The 19,399-nt window shown below is 37.4% G+C and overlaps 1 protein-coding gene across 1 annotated transcript; it reads left to right on the top strand.

Annotated features, from left to right (window-relative positions):
- Positions 1-870: 870 nt before the first annotated feature.
- elovl5 (ELOVL fatty acid elongase 5) lies at positions 871-19,351 on the top strand. Its single transcript, XM_066678371.1, has 8 exons — positions 871-1,442; positions 3,008-3,072; positions 4,802-4,989; positions 9,987-10,064; positions 12,450-12,621; positions 13,701-13,825; positions 14,888-15,022; positions 15,631-19,351. The coding sequence occupies exons 2-8, from the start codon at positions 3,015-3,017 to the stop codon at positions 15,757-15,759; spliced, it is 885 nt and encodes a 294-aa protein (XP_066534468.1). The 5' UTR covers positions 871-1,442; positions 3,008-3,014; the 3' UTR covers positions 15,760-19,351.
- The last annotated feature ends 48 nt before the right edge of the window (positions 19,352-19,399 follow it).

Below are 19,399 nucleotides of genomic sequence, written 5' to 3'. Positions count from 1 at the left end.
ACAGTGGGTCTGGAGCCTACCCGGAATCACTGGGCGCAAGGCGAAGACACACCCTGGAGGGGGTGCCAGTCCTTCGTAGGACAACACACACTCATACATTAAGTCACACATTGAAAAGAAAAATATGTATCTCCAAAATGTTAACAATAGTAGACCTTTTACTTTCAGTGGAATCAGTGTAAACAGATTTTATTCAAAGTAATTTTGGAGAAATTATATTGGCATATTCATCATGAAATTTTCAGACAATGTGAAAAGCAGCATTTGTGTTCAAATTGAGTGGTAAACTAAAAATCAAAAGTGTAAATGCATGTTTTGTTTTGTCTTATTCATTGGATATTGAATGATAGTGGAAAAATTTTGTTTCCCTTTCTTTTGGGGGCCTGTTTACATATATATGGGGGAACATCCGTCCTTGTGGGGACTAAAATGTAATTCATTAGATTTTAAAGATGAGGCATGTGTAAAGCTGCTGATAGTTACGTGAAAGATAAGGCTAAATCACCACCAAAAGTATAGCAGTCTATAGAATGTCCCCATAAATCACAGAAACAATCTTGTATATGTGTGTGCTCCTGCTTCCACCTCTCCGCTTGTGTTCTAGTCATGCGCAGCGAGCGCTTCACAGCTGTGCGAGAGGCACATTGTGATTGGTCAGTTCTCCCTCCACATGGATCGGGTGACTTCAGGCAGGGGATGGTGCACGCCTCTCGAGCGATTTTCAGCACGAGGGTCTTAAACTCACCCGCACAGCACCCTATGGTCCTTCCAACTATCACCTGAACATTACACAAGGACACGTGATTTAACACACAGTAAAGAGATCAAATGCACAACTTTAACTATCTCACATTTCAGGAGACCCCTACCCAGACTCGAGGTGAGGTCTGATAAAAACATTACTTCAGGTAACAAACTGTGGACCTATAGCTCAGACCCAAATACCCTGTATGTAATGTTTCTGATAAGCTCCGGTTGACACGTTGTAATTTTTCCAATTATCTTTAGGCTAATTACAGTGGGTAAAATAACTCAAACACTGACCAAAGTTAACAAAGAGGGCGTTTTCTCCCCGAAACACGTCATTCACATCAGCTTAATGCCTGTCGTAGTCTGAAAAAGGTGAAAAAAATCATAGAAATGATGTTTCCTTAAAATGCTCGAGTTCTATTATCGGTGTTATCACGGAGGAGGGCATGCAGTAGACTTTGTCCTTATCAGGCTACTGAGACACTGTACTCCCGTTAGATGCTGAAGAGCCGTCCCTCATGACTTCAGCTTTTCCGCTCATTCGCCCAGAGTTCAGCTCTCTCTCTCTCTCTCTCTCTCTCTCTCTCTCACACACACACACACACACCCTCACAAACACTCTCAAAAACACTCTCCCACTCAAGAGACACCGTCGCCTACAGCCCAGGACAACATAGGAGAGAAAAACCTAGGTAAGCAGCTGTTTTAGAGGTGTATATCTGTGTTCTGTGTCCTCATAGTGCTCTATAGTGTGTGTAAATAATGTATATTGTGTCAAAAACCGCAGCCTTATAAGGACAAGGGGCTTAGCACGGATGCTGGCCGCTTCACTGACCTGGACTACAGAGCAGGGTCATTCATTTTTAGTTTGGCCCTTTTAATGTTCCAGTAAAAAGCGTTTCGTTTTAAATTCAGAGCAGATGAACTACTAGTCCACGAGGACTGGCAAAAAAAATAAATAAATAAATAAAATTGAAAAGTCACCCTCGGCTGTAAAAGTGTGTACTGTTCTTTCTCTTAAGAACTGATTAACTCTGGTTCATAATAAAATTTTAAAAACTTAGTTACAGAATTACAGCTAGTTATGGGTCTATATTGTGCCATTACAGAGATTAGGAACGAGAGATATAGTTATAAAACCTCAAACTCAAAATGACACATTTGTGTAAGTTACATCCAAGAAAATGAAATGCTCTAATGCCCTAAAGGTGGTTAAGAAGTATCTCTGCTTTTTTGCTTTCATTTAGTATGAAATATATAAATATGCAATTAGTCCCCACATCTATCTCCACCCACACCCCCAGGTTCTCTGGAAAGACCCACCTGACTCGATGGATTTGTTAGGTTTATGATGTAAGAAACCACGACTGTCTGAATTTGCCTGTTTGAGACTATGTTTGGAACACTAATTTCAAAGTGGAAATGTTCGGCCAGGATGATGACTGTTCATTTTTACTCATAATGAATCTTATAGCTGAAACACCACACGGATATTTTAACAAGTACGAGAACATAATTTTCATTGCCAGGGTTTATTTATTTATTTATTATAAAACACCACAAAGGGTTCTTTGCATGACTTCACAGGAGAACCATTTTGGCTCCCCCAAAGTACCACTGACAGTGCTTTAAGGAACCTTATTTTTTTTGTAAATGACATGATAAACCTACCACCTCCTCATGTGAAGGTGCTATAAAGAACCCTTAAATCTGTATAGATGTTTTTCACTATGGTTCTATGATTCATATATTTAAGAAGTATTTTACAGCACATAAGCCTGAAAAGTCCTGTGAAGAATTTTCATATAGGTTCATCACCACTTCAGCCTCAGTATATAAGTGTCTGTTTTGCCAATTTATTCCCATATTACAAAGTGTTTACAGCTGAAAAGGAATGTGAATCATCCTTTTGATCATCTATTTAAGGGTTTTCCCTACTATTATAAAGTCACTATTTTGGAGATGCATTTTTTTCTTGGCCAATGATGACATGGTCAGTATCTGTTCATGTGAAACACATTAGATTTAGTTCCCAGCATAGTCTAAACCTGACCTGACTTGAACTGGCTGAGAAATGTTGAGGAAAGCTACAGCAAATCTGCTCTACCTTGTCACCAAAATCAATTCAGATTCCCAGAAGGAATTCTTTGGTTGACTTTTTGTTGATGTTTTATGAAGTCATTATTTGTTTGAGGTTGCCCTCACCTCAGAGTGGGAGAGGCAGAAAGTGAGCTAATGTCACTGTCCTTGTCCACAGGGTGGAGATGGAGGCCTTAAACGACAGAGTGAACACATATATTGACTCATGGATGGGTCCCAGGGGTAAGTTCAGCAAGCTTCCTTTAATTGATGCACAGAACAAAGCAGGTCTTTCAGAGTTGGCTAACCTTCTCCTCCTGCACTTGAAAATCTCACTTCAACAAAGCATTATTTATGATGATTTGTATAGTGCAAAAAGAAACACATTGATGATGAAAAAACAGCTTTAACTGATATATATAATTGATCCTGACATCATCTATTTGCTTGTTAAAATGAATAGACAAATGTCTGAATGAAAGAAAACAAAACTTGTTTAAAATATTTGTATGTTCATTGTCATGTAAGACACATTAGTTGTCTTGTAGCACTTTAGTTACAATTAAACCGTCCTGGCAAAGTGGTTTTCTTTAGATTAAAGATCCTTGAGGGCCTCGCGGTGGCACAAAAGGTGGCACACAGCTCCAGGGATAAATAAATTACAGTCTGGATGATAATACAGGATTTGTACAAGGTAAGTCAAAAGTCACAGGACACCCTTTAATCAGAAATAATGGGTGGGGGGCCTATCTTTAGGCTATGTCCAGAAAATGGCCATCTTGAAAGCCGCCATATTGGATCAAGGGCAAGTTATTCCAATGGGAAGGTGGTCAGGAAGCATATCAAAGAAATAAAACTCCTGCAACTTTTTGACTTACCCTGTATATATTGTACATATTCAAAATATAATAGTAAGTATATCACAGTGGAGCTATCAGTAGTGTTGAAGTTCAATCCCCAACTCTGATGGCTGTCTGGGAGGAGTTTGGTGTGTTCTCCCTGTGTTTGCATGGGTTTCCTCCAGGTGCTCTGGTATCCATTCACAGTCCAAAAACACATGTTGGTAGATGCATTGGTTATTCAAAAGTGTCAATAGGTGTGAGTGTCCACTGTCCACTGTCCAGGGCACGTTCCTGCATTGCGCCCAGTGATTTGATGTAGGCTCCAGACCCGCGACAACACTGAATTGGATGAAGCAGTTACATAAAATGAATGAATAAATAAATGAATTAATACATTAGTTAGTCACCTACATTTCATCATAGCAGCATTCAGAATCCAGTTATGTTTTATGTTTAATGCCTGATTTTGTTATTGGGATAGGGTGAACTGAATTAGAGCTTTCCTGTAAGCTTAAACACGGTGTTACTCATTGTTACTCTGTATCATGTAACTTTGGGCCAAATAGAATTGATGGCAAGTTAATCATAATGTCAATAATCATTCAAGTTTTAATTGTTTGCAAATCCCCAAGTTGCATTTAGAGAAAGTGGAACTGCAATTGTATAAAAGTGTTAATAATTTGAAACTGATGCATTGTATTTTAATACTGTATTTCTCCTGTATTAGTTATTTTCAGATGGTCTCATTGCAGTTATAAAGGGTAAAACTTAGACACAAATACCCTCAATGATATGGTGAACAGTTCTAAGTGTGTGGCTAGTTTCTTCATTGAGGGGAGGAAGGTAAATATCACTGACAACATGCTGCATTAGGACGTATAACAAGGCAGCATCGCAGAGAGCTAGGGAAGAGGTTTTCTTCCCTAGCAATTTAATTTAATACCGCTCTTCACCTGGAGGCACACATTTCCGGTGTACTTCACCCTGTTTTCTTCAGCCCATTGTCTTTTACTGCAGTATATGACTCACCGTTTGGTGACTGGCCTGATTTACCTAGCTAAGCGGTGTTCGTAATTGTAATATTAGACGCATTTGAAAATAGACACATGTTTTTGCTTTCATCTTTTCAGACCCTCGTGTGAGAGGATGGTTTCTGCTGGACAACTATGTTCCCACTTTTGTTTTCACCATCATGTACCTCCTAATTGTATGGATGGGGCCAAAATACATGAAGAACAGGCAGCCATACTCCTGCAGAGGGATCTTAGTAGTCTATAACCTGGCCCTCACTCTACTGTCCCTCTACATGTTTTATGAGGTGGGTTGACTTTACTGGTTCTCCCAAAAAGCAATGTCACTGTGAACATTAAGGGCAGTTTGGCAAAAAAAAAAAAAAAAAATCACAAAGAACATGTTTGTGTCTGAAGTATGTTCCTTTAATTTTGCATTAGAGGTCCGAAGGTAATGTAGCAAACAACAAACAACTAGACTTGTGACCAAGGAAAAAGCTGAGAAGGCATTGTCCTCCAGGAGAAAAGCAGTTAGTCAAGCAGGAGTCAGTGTGGGCTGTGGGCTTTTAAAGGCGTCAGGAATTTGCTTCCTTGCTCATTGCTTGTTAGCAGTTCTTAGAGTCACAAATTGTCATACAAAAAGAGCCAACTGTATCCTAATTAATGTGATAATGTTGCTACAGAGTAAATTATTGTAGTTGATTATATTGATAAATGGTATGTTATAACCTATGAGCTTCAAATCTTGGGTGATCTGCTTTTTGGAAAGATGAAAATGTGTAGATTAAAAATTTCAATCACCTTATTTAATTCATAAGACATTTTTACTGGATCATTTATCTCATCTTCTACACCACTGATGTACTTTAGAATTGTGGGTGTAGTGGGTATTTTTTACTTGTTTTCTATTTTTATGTAATTGATTTGTACAGCATATTTAAATAACTTGGGTAGAGCTAATTTTCTCAGCCTGGTAACTAAAAGACTAAATGTTTTCCTACAAGTATCTTACAGATGGAGAGTTAATTGTTAAATCCAGTTTTTCGACAAAAATGTATGTATTGTTCTAATTAACTTAAATATTAACCAGATATTGTAGCCTTTGACTTAGGCGGACTCATATAGTGCTCTGTTAGTGGAGTGTCTTTGCAATTCTTGTGCTTGACTGGTCAGTCAAAAAGTATTTAAATGATTCATATTCATAAGCGCAGCCAAGTGCCTTCTGTGCTGAAAAGCCCATTGGTGCAAGGCGAGTCCAGAGAACAGCTGGCCTTTCACAAACTCATTGTCTCAGCAAGCACATCTGCTATGGATCTCAACTAGCACAACTTTGCTTTGTTGTCTTCTGAGTGGCTTTAAATGATCACACCCCTCCAGAAAGTTATTTAATACTGAAGCAAATGTAGTAAATTTGTCTTATCTGTAAGAATGTTTGAGTGAGTTTTATCACATTCAGAGAAGATCAGTTGTAACCTTAGCAAAAAAAAGTAAGGAAATTTGTGTTTAGTAGATTATTTCTTTCTTGTAACAATGCTTCTTGGTAATAAATCTTATACCGTTGGAAAGCCTGTTAATTTCCCTTTTAAATGGTGCCACATTTGTAAGAACCATGCATTTCTTGGATGAGCAGTAGAGCTGAGTATTTGTTTTGAGCTTCTGGTACCCCCCTGATTGGCAGCACCTATGAGCATTGGCCCTGCGAGCATTGGCATTGGCTCCACGAATTGGCATGCCACGTTTGACTGATCTGGATAGAGCCTGTGTGATAGAGACAGGCCACGAAATGGTGTCCCAAGAATACGACACCTCAAGAATATTGTTTCCTCACCCTCTCAACACTTAGGTACTGTAGGCTGTCTTCTACAGATTTACAGTCAAGGTTTGCAGGACGATATGGCCAAAGGTTCTCTGCCCAGACAATCTGGAACAGGCTACACGCAACCAATCTCCAGTCTCATCGGGCTGCCAGAAGACCTACCATGACTGCCCTTCACTGTCAGGCCCATTTGCGCTGGTGTCTGCAACACGTGCACTGAAACCTGAACATGTGGAGGAACGTTATGTTCAGTGATGAGTCAAGATTCTGCTTACGGCAGTTGGATCATAGGGTCAAAGTGTGGAGAAGACATGGAGAACACTATGCTGATTGCTGCACCGATAGGGTAACATTTTTGTGGAGGCAGTGTGATGGTGTGGGGCGGCATCTCCCTCACTGGAAAAATGAGGCTTGTTATCATTGGAGACAATCTCGATGCATCTCAATATTGAGAGGAAGTTCTGCAACCAATGGCAATCCCATATCTCCACAGTCTGGGACTGAACTCTATCCTCCAAGATGACAACACTCGCCCCCACAGAGCGAGGTTTATTAGAGACTACCTCCAGCAGTCCTGACCTCAACCCCATTGAACACTTGTGGGATCAGCTTGGGTGTGCTGTTCGTGCCAGAGTGACCAACACAACCATGTTGGCTGATTTGTGACAAATACTGGTTAGAGAATGGGATGCCATCCCAGTGTGAGACCAGGCTGGTGACCAGCATGAGGAGGAGGTGCCAGGCTGTTGTGGTTGTGTATGATTCTTCCACACGCTACTAAGGCTCCTGTTTATTAAGTGAATAAATTGTTAAATTGCCAATATTTCTTGTTTCTTCAAACTTCAATCATCCAGTCCACCAAACACCAAACATATTTAGAATTGGCAGAGAGGATCTGGCACCATTTAAAAGGGAAATTAACAGGTTTTCCAACGGTATAAGGTTTATTGCCATGAAGCAATGTTACAATCAAGAAATAATCTACCAAACATAAATTTCCTTACTTTTTGTGCTAAGTTTAATTGAGTTGGCTTCTTGCTTAAGTATCTTCTTGCTTAATAGGTCCTCATTAATCTATATTGTGAAATGTACCACAGTTTCACAGTAAGGGTACATTACTTATGCAAACATTAAGAGTTACCTTCCCATTGCTTAATTTCAGACCTGTCCAAGCATGAACAGTGCAAACTCTAAGGCATGAGAGATGCACATTCTTCCTTTCCTGTTATAATCACATCCTCAGCTTTCAACTAATTATGCTTCAAATCACTCATATATGGGCGTGTGGCAGTGATTGGTGTTTTATCAATTAGGTTTTTTTTTTTTTTTTAGATAATCTAAGTCATAATTAGTCCCTTCAGCATATATAATATATAATACTATATACAGTAGTTTATATTACATATATACATATATTTATATATATGTGTTATCATAATTTTGCCATGTATTAATAATAAGTGCTACAGAAATGGTAATTCAAGTATCTTACCCTGCAACTGTTGTGCTCATGGCATGAAGCTGTATAAAGCTATTGTTATCTTATTTCTCTTGTTCCTGCCATGATAATTTAGGCTGTATCTGTTCTGATTTTAGTACAGATTAATTTCAGGCTAATACGCATACTGCCTCTGATCTCTAGAAATATCTCTTTCTTTTCTTTAAAAGGTAGCAGTCTCCACAGTGGACTATGATGGTAGAGCAGAATTTTTTAACAGAGGTTTTATGGTGTTTTATATAATGGCAGTCTTTCAAATGGTCTAGAGTCAACCCCACATTCTGACCATCCATGACTAAAGTAATCAGATTTTATGGGGACACTCTAAATGTGTTTTATGTTCTTCACATGCCCTCCTAAAAAGGTTGTTTAAACTGCAGTGTCTTCTGAATACAGAAAGTTTGATGAAGTGTTGAAGAGATAGAACTACCTTGACCAGCTTACCCCCCCCCCCCCCCACACACACACACACAAAGATTGAAAGAATGAAAGATAGAAAAAAGAAGAGTGGAAAGAAAGAATGTCCTTTGACATCTCCTTGGAGAATGCACCCCACCCTGGTGTGTTAGGTTAGGGTTCAGATATTGTTAAACGAAGATGTTGCTTAATATATAATAAAATACATTTACATTAGATTTAAACAGGCTATCAAATTTCACCACTTTCTTGCTACTTTCTTTCAAATTGTGATTAACTGACATGAAGTGTGGCTACTGTTCAGCTGCTCTTATAACTTGTAACCATGATTTCCAAAGCAAATAAGCAGAATAATGTTAGCATGTTTTTCAGTAGTTAGCAATGCTGATAACAATATTGGCTCTGGATGATTTTTTTAAAAGGTTGATCACAAAGACATGTCCCTTCTGAATAAGTACAGTCTGATACTCAGCATAATTCTAATGTTTAATATAAAGCTTTCTCAGACATGTAGAAATGTGAGATCATTTGATTTTACAAACGTTCACTTACTGAATACCTTAGGAGGTTATGTTTTATATTTCCAAAGCTGGTAACTCTGTACAGATGAGGCACAATGGGGAAGATTTAGTCCCAGCAGCTTGAATCCTAAATTTGGATAATAGATTGAAATAAAGGCTTTATAGAAAAAGTGGAACAATGACAGGTCACAAGCTTTAAAGAGATTTCAGCAGAGAAAGGCCTGTATCACGGATGAATATGATCCTTTAATTCTGTGCAAAATCAAAGACCACCCTTAAACTTTCAGCCAAAATGACACAAATGTATCCTCAGAAGCTATTAGATTACAATCTTTTTAAAGTGAAAAAAGTTTCCATAACTGCAATTAGAAAAAATATTTAAATAAACACACAAAATATGATTCTAGTAGACCACCAAAACTGTCAGCAACAGATAAATCTGTGAAGATTTCATCTTATGGAAAAGTAGAAAATCAATCTGCACATCAACTTCAAGTCTGGAAAACACAGATACATTTGTCCATCCTTCCATGTAACATTATGGGTCTGAAAGGATGTAGCGCTGTCAAGGCTCTTGTCAGTAGGCTCTTACTGTAAAAACTGACAACAAAGAGGAACATTAAATAAATAATGTATAATGTAAAATAAATAGACTGGCCCCAGATCAGTTGTTGGTGTTTCTTTAAATATTATTTCTTAAATATATGTTTTCTGCTTTATTGCCTGATGCTGAAAAATGTTCCCAAACAAAGCACTGTATGTGAAAGCAGAAAGTAGACATTTTTACTGAGTTCATCACTTTGTCAGCATTTTAATGTACCTATGCCCCAGCCACACACCTGCAGACTCATGGATTCAAGCATGTGGCACTTAGTGTGGAGACACAAGCTCTACAATGTCAATTCAATGTCTATCTGCAATATCTATCAAATTCATGGTTGTTTCCAGGGGTGATTTTTTTTCAAAAGATCTGAGAAAAGGGCTACTTTTGAAAAGAATTTTCTGAACCTATTTTGGAAGGTTATGGATTTTAAACCCCCTGTGTCTCTACAGCTTGTGACTGCTGTGTGGCAAGGTGGTTATAATTTCTTCTGCCAAGACACTCACAGCGCTGGAGAAGCCGACAACAAGGTAAAACACGTACAAGCATGTTTTTTTGATATGTTTTTTTTTAGATGTAGTCATCATCCTGTGATGTACAAATCCAGCCTGGAAAATGTCATGTGATCAAGTGTCATGCATAACATACCTGAGTATTACTCACATCCTATCTAGGAATCAGACTGCACCCATGAATTGCTTTGCATTGGTTTTGTGCAAGAATGAGTCTCTTCATAGCCCACAGTCCCAGTGCCAAAAACAGTGCTATGAACTTTAACCTGATCACCTCATCAAACAAGCCAACACGACTCTGGGTCATCATATGTACTTCAGTAGCAGCCACTAATTCAAAGAGCAGACATCCCCTTCAGCACTGCAGTAAAGTCAAGATAAGATCCATTAATGCAGCCCCAGCAGCCCTCAGTGCCTCTGCATTTTGCAGGCAGTTAATTAATTGAGCCAGGGTTTGAAGGTGACCACAGTGTTCTTATTCATTCATCATTACTGTATCTGCTAAAATGATTATGATCTGACAGTGAATCTTGATGATATGATTTAAAATCAACTTATTTAAATGTACTGGCTTGATGAATAGTCACAGATGAGTTGGCAGTTTACAGTATGATAATGAAACTTGTCCCTTTTAAATGCATTATTATTATGTTTTCAAAACATTTCAATCATACAAATCCTACTGCGTTACCAATTAAATGTAGCAGCACTAAATATTTTGGGGATAATAGTAAATCTGGCCAATATTGTGACTGAATTTATTTTGGATTCATTTCTGTGAAAAGGCTTTTTAAAAAATGTATTTGTTTGTTTGTTTGCCAAGATATTTATTTTTTCTGGGGTCAAAGCTTAATATAGTTTAACAGATTGCCAGTTAACTATGGTTATGTTACACTGTATGTGTATGTATGTGTGTTTAGTTGCTTCTGATTACAGATATAAAAACTAAATATGTCTAATTTACATACAGGTCTGCATATTAGTTAATTTATCCCTCTTACAAATAGAGTAATCTTTGACATATCATGGTCAGCACAGTGGCGCAACAGGTAGTGTCGCAGTCACACAGGGACCTGGAAGCTGTGGGTTCGGGTCCTGCTCTGGATGACTGTCTGTGAGGTGTGTTCTCCCTGTGTCCGCATGGGTTTCCTCCGGGTGCTCTGGTTTCTTTCCATGGTCCAAAAACACATGTTGGTAGGTAGATTGGCAACTCAAAAGTATGGAAGGCTGTTTTTCTGCCACATAAAATAATACAAAAAAAGACACCAGTTTTTATTTTTCATTAATATGCAATTTGCTATCTCAATAGGAGATAGGAATCAGTATGGGATTCCGCCTTGCACCCAATCACCACAACCCTGAACTGGACAAGGTTACAGACAGTGAATGAATATATCTATATTCCATATATAGGTGAACAGAGCTGGCCATTATTCCATAATAACTAAGAACGATGATCAAGAATGAAAAACCTTAAAATTTGCTTATAGGCTGTGTGTATGATTCCTTGACCTTGGGTACAACACTGTAAAAGAGCCAAGTCTAGCATAAATAGATTAGATCAGGTGTCTGCGTACAGTGCAGGTGAGAGGGTTTATTTTTTCAGACTAGCTATATGAACATTAATACTGGCACAGCAAAACTAGTCATTAACAAATTCATAAATTGGCAATAAAATATGGGGACACACTTTTTCATTAGAAAGCTGGATTTTCATGCTGTTGCTTTTCAATTATCTGAGAAAAATCCCTGCAAATGTTCAGGCAACATGAGACATTCATATTTTTGTGTACTGTTTAGTGTTAACATTACAACAATGGGAAAAATATGAGGTATCCCATTATCTCCAAGTTTACACTGTAATAGCTTTTAGAGTGTTAGGTGTCAAAAACATTTACAAGTGTGATAATGTCTCAAAATATAATGAGTTAGATTTTAATTACATGTGGCGCAATATGTTTATTTGTTTTCTGATAGCAATATTGAAACCTTGACTATTGGCTGATACAATATAATCCATAATTTTTTAAAGAACTAAGATTTAAATATGCAATTTATATTGGGCTTATAACACTAGTTATAAGTAACACTAGGTAGAATTTTTTACCTTAATATTACAGCATCCATATCACTGTGATTGTGCTATTTCAGGATAAATTCGTTACAAGACTAAATTGCTACCCATCTTAGCAATTGCTACTCATCGTATTGATGGCATCTCTAAATTTAAAATGTTGCCAGAGCAATTTTGGAAGTTAAATATCCTCAGATTTTTAAAGGAAAAGTAGGTCATAGGCAATAAGAGGAAAAAAAGAGAGAATGGTTCGTCACTGACCTCAGCTTGTCTGATGTGACATGATTTTCGGTTATTTGTTAACTACACCCTCACTCTCTTCCTGGCAGATCATTCATGTCTTGTGGTGGTATTATTTCTCCAAGCTCATTGAGTTCATGGACACATTCTTCTTCATCCTGCGGAAGAACAACCACCAGATCACTTTCCTGCACATCTATCATCATGCCACCATGCTCAACATCTGGTGGTTTGTCATGAACTGGGTGCCTTGTGGCCACTGTGAGTAATTCTGACAGAAACCGCCCTTATGTTCCATTTTTAAGGGCTTCTAAAACCTGATGCTGCAGTTTATGTGCTGAATAATTCAGAAACATAAAAGCAAATGCGACAAAAATGCACTTCCAGATGCTTCTGAAATGAATGCAGCTTTATATAATTCTGGATTTTTGCCCGCTTGAGACAACTGTCCTTCTTTCAGGCACTAACACATAAAAAATTAATAGACATTGACCATTAGGATTGTTAAAAAGCTAAAGGATGATTATATATGGTATAACATAGTTAGGTAACCCTGAGTTGCCAGCACACTCTGATTGTTTTATGATTATTTCATTTACTTAGCTAGGACACACTGCCCCCCGAAGCTGTTGGGCACACTATCTTATCAGTATGGCTTTATGACTTCCAAAGATATATGGAAACAAAGCTACACTCTTAAAAGTAAAGGTGCTACAAGAGGTTCTTTGAGCAATGCCATAGAAGAACCATTTTCCATAAAGAACCATCTTTGCTAATAAATTTAACATTGGTAAAGAACCTTTACATCAAGTGAAGGTCCTTTGAATCTTTAAAAGGTTCTTCACACTCACACATTTATGGAACCAAACGTGGTTCTTCTATGTCATCGTTGGTCACTAAAGGTACAAACATTCTAAATGTACCTTTAAAGGGACAACAGTGTTTAAAAGTCCAGGTGTGTTCCCTAAAGGTACATAACACTGTCTTTTCCAGAAGGTGAAGGGGATATCTGTAAGTTTTATTGTAGAACTGTGTCAAAAAAAAACAAAAAAAAACAACAACATAATAAAAGTGGAGGTTCAATTTGATCAATGAAATCAATACAATTTTAAAATCTACAATTATTATAGAATAAGGCTAGGCAAGGCAAGTTTATTAATAGAGCACCTTTCATACACAGGGGCAATCCAAAGTGCTTTAGAGTCTAAACGTCTGAAATGTAAATGTATAATTTAGTTAGATTTTGTGTAATTTGCGGAAATATTCATGGGGATTGTAATAACAGAAAACAATGGCTTATAATCAGGAAATCAACTTCTTATTTGCATCTGTTTCTCCAGCCTACTTTGGTGCCACCTTCAACAGCTTCATCCATGTGCTGATGTATTCTTATTATGGGCTCTCAGCCATTCCTTTCATGAGGCCATACCTTTGGTGGAAGAAATACATTACTCAAGGACAGCTGGTGAGTAACTTGTCTTTCTGAAAATCAATGGTGCGCTGTCTGGATATGGAAGCTAAAAAGTCCCTCCTAGTCCCCCCACATGTAGGCCAGACTATGCTTAGGGAACATTTGGGAATGTGAAACATCTAGACTGATCTTAGCAAAATAAAATAAAATAAAATATATATATATATATATATATATATATATATATATGCTTGATTAATGAGGCTTGAATGTGAATGCAGCCAAAGTGACTAAAATCTCGAGAAAGGTCGAATTTTACATGTCCATATTTTATATATATATATCTCCTAGGAGGAAGCCAAATATTTATTTCCACCTTAAACAGCTATGCGAAGCTAAAGCTAGGGCTAGGATTTATAAACAAAACTTGTTTAGAAACACTTATTTCCAATTTTATCCATTTAAAACACACGACCAAGTGTACGTCACTAAAACATCTAGCTACTAGAGAAACGCTTATATTTGCTGTGTACTACCAAGCTTGATTTCTCCGTTCCACCTTAAATAGGTGAATACGGCTCTATTCTGTAGTGTTGCTGCATCTAAACTACCTTACATTTTTCAAACAAAAGGCCAATATTTTCTCTCATTTTACTGCGTCTCTGGTCATGGAGATTTTTAGAAGGGCAACAGGGCTTTTCGTGTCTGGTAAAATATAACATTTACTCTGTTCATATGGTCATTTTAATGGCTCCGAGACACTGTTTGTAGACCTGGCCACACAGTGGACTGTAAAATGATTGGACAGAGGGCGGGATGAGAGGCAGGACCTCGGAGGGCGGGATCTATGAGCTGCTAATCTAATATACTGCTTTAGCAATGCTGTAAGAGGCAGCAGTGTTTTAGCTTTGACTGTTTTTTAATCTATGATCACACAACCTGGACATGTTATGACTAAATACAGTATATATCCTACAGATTGCTCCTTTAATGCAAGATAAGCCTGGTAATATGAACATAGCCTCATTTCTCAATTTCAACATTTGTGACACAGGGAAGGTTAAAATCAGTTATAAACATAACTAAATGTCTGATTTCTTTTTTCTGCTTAAACAGGTCCAATTTGTGATGACTATGATCCAGACGTCCTGTGCTGTAGTCTGGCCATGTGGTTTTCCAATGGGTTGGTTGTATTTCCAGATCAGTTATATGGTCACACTCATCATTCTCTTCTTAAACTTCTATATAAAGGTAGGAATGTGGTTATATGGATGGTTTCTTTTGTGTGTAAGACCCACATTTATCAGTTTAAAGCCCGTTTTATCAGAAACAATAAGTCATAGACCAGGCAAAAGCTCGTGAATCCCTAGAGGAAGCCTTTGGCATTATATTTCACACTGATTTATAATGTGGTGGCACAGTGGCACAACAGGTAGTGTTGCAGTCACAGCTCCATAGACCTAGGGTTGTGTATTCAAGCCCCACTCAGGGTGACAGTCTGTGAGTTTGGTGTGTTCTCCCTATGTCTGTGTGGGTTTCTTCCAGGTGCTCAGGTTTCCTTCTATGGTCCAAAAACACATGTTGGTAGGTGGATTGGTGATTCAAAAGTGTCCATAGATGTGAGTGTGTAAATGAATATGTGAGTGTGTGTCACCCTGTGAAGGAAATTGGTCAGACAATAACTGACTGATTCATAATTGGTATTCTGAATACAACCAATAACATACAACAGAAGGCATAAAGAACCTGCTGATAATATTGTTTGTTCTGACTCATTGACTGAACAATAACAATGAAACTGTAAATGTGAGATGACATTGAAATGAGATCTGAATTGTTCATTGCTCTCTGTTCATCAGACATACAAGAAGCATGGGGCTTCAAGTAAAAAGGATTACCGGAATGGCGCCGCTACGTCTGTGAACGGCCACACAAACGGGACAACCCCAGCAGAAACGCTAAAATACAGAAAATCCCGGGCAGACTGACAACTTTCTCCCAAAGTCAACTCTTTAAATCTTCACGTTTTATCCATGCGTGTGTAACATTGCTATGAAAGTAATGTAGGTCTTCTTAATGCATTAGAAGAGCCTAGTAAATCCACTGTAGAGACAAGCAAACATCTAAAGCCGTTAAAATCTTTTAGATATTAACATTTTTCACAGCCCATGCTGTTATTATTCATACTGAATCACAGATTGGAGGACACAGATAGGGGGAAAAGAAAGGGTCCAAGTTATATAATGTCCAAGATAAATTCTTGTTTCACTAATTGATAAGCACAAATCTTAATGTGTATTATGAATGTTCCAAAGACATTCAAACCCAGAGAGAAAATGTATATGTTGAATAGAAGACCAAAATAAAAGCCACATTAGTGTCAGACACAGTAACATTTTGCACCATAAACAATGTACACTATACCTTGCTAAAAGAAAACTGAAGAATATAAAGTATTTTCTCAGAGCATTTAATAAGTCACTGGTATTCATAGCATTGTAAATGTCTCAAAATTAGTAGTCAATGAGTAGAAATGATTGGAATTCTAGTTTAGGTGTGGGGTTTTCTTGATTAGTGAAATTGACCATTTCATTTAATGTTATGATTATTATCATAATTTTAGAGTACATTTTATGTTTACAACTTGAATATTGGCCATGTTTTTTTTTTATTCATGGCCCTCAGAGCGGTGTTGGGATTTGGTGAAGGGAACAAAACCTTTGAGGCTTATGCACTGTAAAGGCCTGACTCAGGAGATTGAAAAAGTACACGCCAAATACACACCATCGTGTTTTATATATTTGGTACTGAGAAGTAAGGAACTGTATTTTTGATTATTCATATTTCCATGGTCTTTTTAGAAAATTAGTGCCTAAGCCGTGTACACTTGATCTTTAGTGTTAGACCATTTTGAAGGTTAGCTAAGCTTTGTAGACTTTTGAGTGTGTTTCACAATATGATTGTTTATTTAGTCTCAGAGCTCTGATACTGAGGGACTGCTGTCCTCTTTTGATTCCAACACATGCTCCTCTACTCAGGAGAAGCTTGTTAATTTGCTGATTAGTTGGAACAAGAGTGTTAGATAATGGAAAACAAGAAAATAGGAGGAGATAGGCTAGTCCAAGAGAATTGAGAGCCAATTGCTAATCCTTGTTTCTCTGGGCCAGCCCCTCATGGATATGGGAAAAAATGAAGAACCTTAAGGCAACTTGACCATTGATTACACAGCATTCCCAGGATCCTTTGCTATTGTAGCGAATGTTTTGTTTTAGACAAGATGCAGCAGGATTTTGCGAAGGCTGAAATATCTGACTAGAAACTGCACTGTGCTCCTGTTTAACAAGCTTAGCTTAGCAAAAGTCTTCACTTTGGCAAGACAGAGAATAAGAGATACTAATTCCAAATTCAGTGGTTTAAAATTGAATGTATGATGCTATTATAAAGACCATGCTTATTCAGTGTAAATGTCATATATTGTCTGACACTTCACAAACACGTGGAAACGTAATCAGTAGTATCAGTAAGTGGGGAAAACAAAAAGAAGGCATATACTTGCTAATTGTTTTATTAATGTGGCTGTCATTACAGTATGTGCAATAACCTTATACTTTCCTACACGTAATATGCTTATGAGTATAATTATTGTTAAATTTGATCTTTTTAGGCAAAATTAGGAATTGGATTTCAGTTAATTACAACTATTGCCTTAAAAGCCATTAGTAGCCATCTTGTCCGAGCACATCCCATATAAAGCTATATGGTATCGATTGTTGTATTGCCTCAGTATATTAATTGCAAACACATTATTTGGTCAATACATGTCTTAAATGTTGGCATATGGCCAAAATATGCCAAGTAGTTCTTACTAAGTTCTTAATTGTTCCACAGCTGTGAAGTGTGATGTTTTCCCATTGTAAAGTAACACAGTTAAAATAACAGAGAATAGCTCAGAACCTGCCATAGATAGATCCTTTATTGCAATTAAAATAAATAAATGCATCAGTGTATATCCTGTTATATGTGCTTTATTTTATTAAAACTAATTTACTGGATTCCTTCTCCATATTAACACTGTGTGTAACAGAGCAAAACAAGAACATGGTCTAATTTGTATTTAATTCTCAAGGCATTAATGCAGCAAAACAATAATTCACACCACGTCTTGCAGAAAATTACCTTGTCATAATCATTATGAATCTACTTTTCCAATAATAACAAAAGAAATGAATGAACAAAAATTCAGTAGACTCTGGAATTTTGTCTAAAACTCTGTTTAACATACGGCGGTCCGCCCAGAAAACGGTGTGCAAAACACCAATGGATCTCCAACCTTGCCCTCATTCACTGTCTTGTCGTTCACTGGCTCTGATAGGTTCTCATAGTAGGAATTGAACTCTAGATGCTGTAGTGCAATCTTTGTGGGTTCCAAGAGGGCTAGCCCTAACACGGCATTTTTGAAATGGCACCCTACTTACTATTCCCTGGCTTACTCAGTATATACTGCACTATTATGGGGAAATGAATTCAGGAGGTTATTTAATCCCATTTACATGTTGGTTAGCATGTCAGATTTTAATGTCTTAAAGTGACAGAAATGACCTTGTTAAGGTGTTTTGACCACTTGGATGTTCATTTTATTGGTTAGTGTGACACACTCTCCTCTTGTTGACAAAGGGGCTGTGCTCTAATCTTGTGGGCTCTTGCTAGGGCTGTGTACCAATCAAATGTCTTATATGGATGCTGTGTGCAAGCTTTTTTATTTTGAATCTACATACAGGAAATCAATTCATTTGTTTATGATTGTTGGGTGATTAATATTTAACTAAAATAAATAATGATACTACAGGATGGTTTATTTAAGTTTCATATGAGTTTCAAATGTTTAATGTTTCCATTGTTCCCTCTATACTTCTATAGAGGGCAATGTACACAAGGCAGAAATGTCGTATATAATTTCATATTGTATTTAAATGTTGTTTTCCAGATTCATCTCACACTTACTTAACTCACTTTTAGTTTTCAAGTTCACTTAGTCAAATTCTGTGTGTTGCAACTTCCTGGTCCAGCAGTACCAGATTCTTTAAATAAAGTAATGCAAATTTAGCAGCTTGTAACAAATGCACTGTGTGTTACTTTAAGATACTTTGCTTAGTGGGGGCTATTCACAAATGTTCATATGCATTAAATGGCCTAAAAGGAATCAGTGAAAGCTCTTTCTAGCTAAGAACTGCATCAACCATTTTTTGTTTGTTTTCATCATAACATTGCATACTCTTAATATTTTTACTTTCATTTAATAACACAGGACTTTTCTAGAGTCGACTCACTTCATTGCCGAATCAAAGGAATCGACTTCTTGGCTCCACTTAATGAAACCATTGAAACATTGTTCAACTCTAATTTCCAGACATTTGACTCTTTCAGGCTCTACACTCCTTCATTTTTGTTTGGGAGGCTAGCATATGTCTATCAGCTTTGCCAGTCATGACCATGGTAATGTCTAGTGTTATTCCTCAGATCATAAAGCAGCAGCTCATTTTAAAGTTGAGAGAGTTGCAGGTACAAGTAGTTGCAAGTACAGACAGATTGTTGGCTCTAAGCACTACTTTGATATTCTCTCATGTCATG

This window comes from Hoplias malabaricus, chromosome 8 (assembly GCF_029633855.1).
Source record: "Hoplias malabaricus isolate fHopMal1 chromosome 8, fHopMal1.hap1, whole genome shotgun sequence".
Classification (NCBI taxonomy): Eukaryota; Metazoa; Chordata; class Actinopteri; order Characiformes; family Erythrinidae; genus Hoplias; species Hoplias malabaricus.
Note: the sequence above shows the minus strand (reverse complement) of the source record. Positions and strands in the feature narration are given on the sequence as shown.

Coding starts and splice junctions, on each gene's coding strand:
- elovl5 (XM_066678371.1), top strand. CDS start 3,015: ATGGAGGCCTTAAACGACAGAGTGAACACATATATTGACTCATGGATG. Junction 4,990..9,986: donor CCCTCTACATGTTTTATGAG/GTGGGTTGACTT, acceptor GTGTCTCTACAG/CTTGTGACTGCTGTGTGGCA. Junction 15,023..15,630: donor TCTTAAACTTCTATATAAAG/GTAGGAATGTGG, acceptor TCTGTTCATCAG/ACATACAAGAAGCATGGGGC.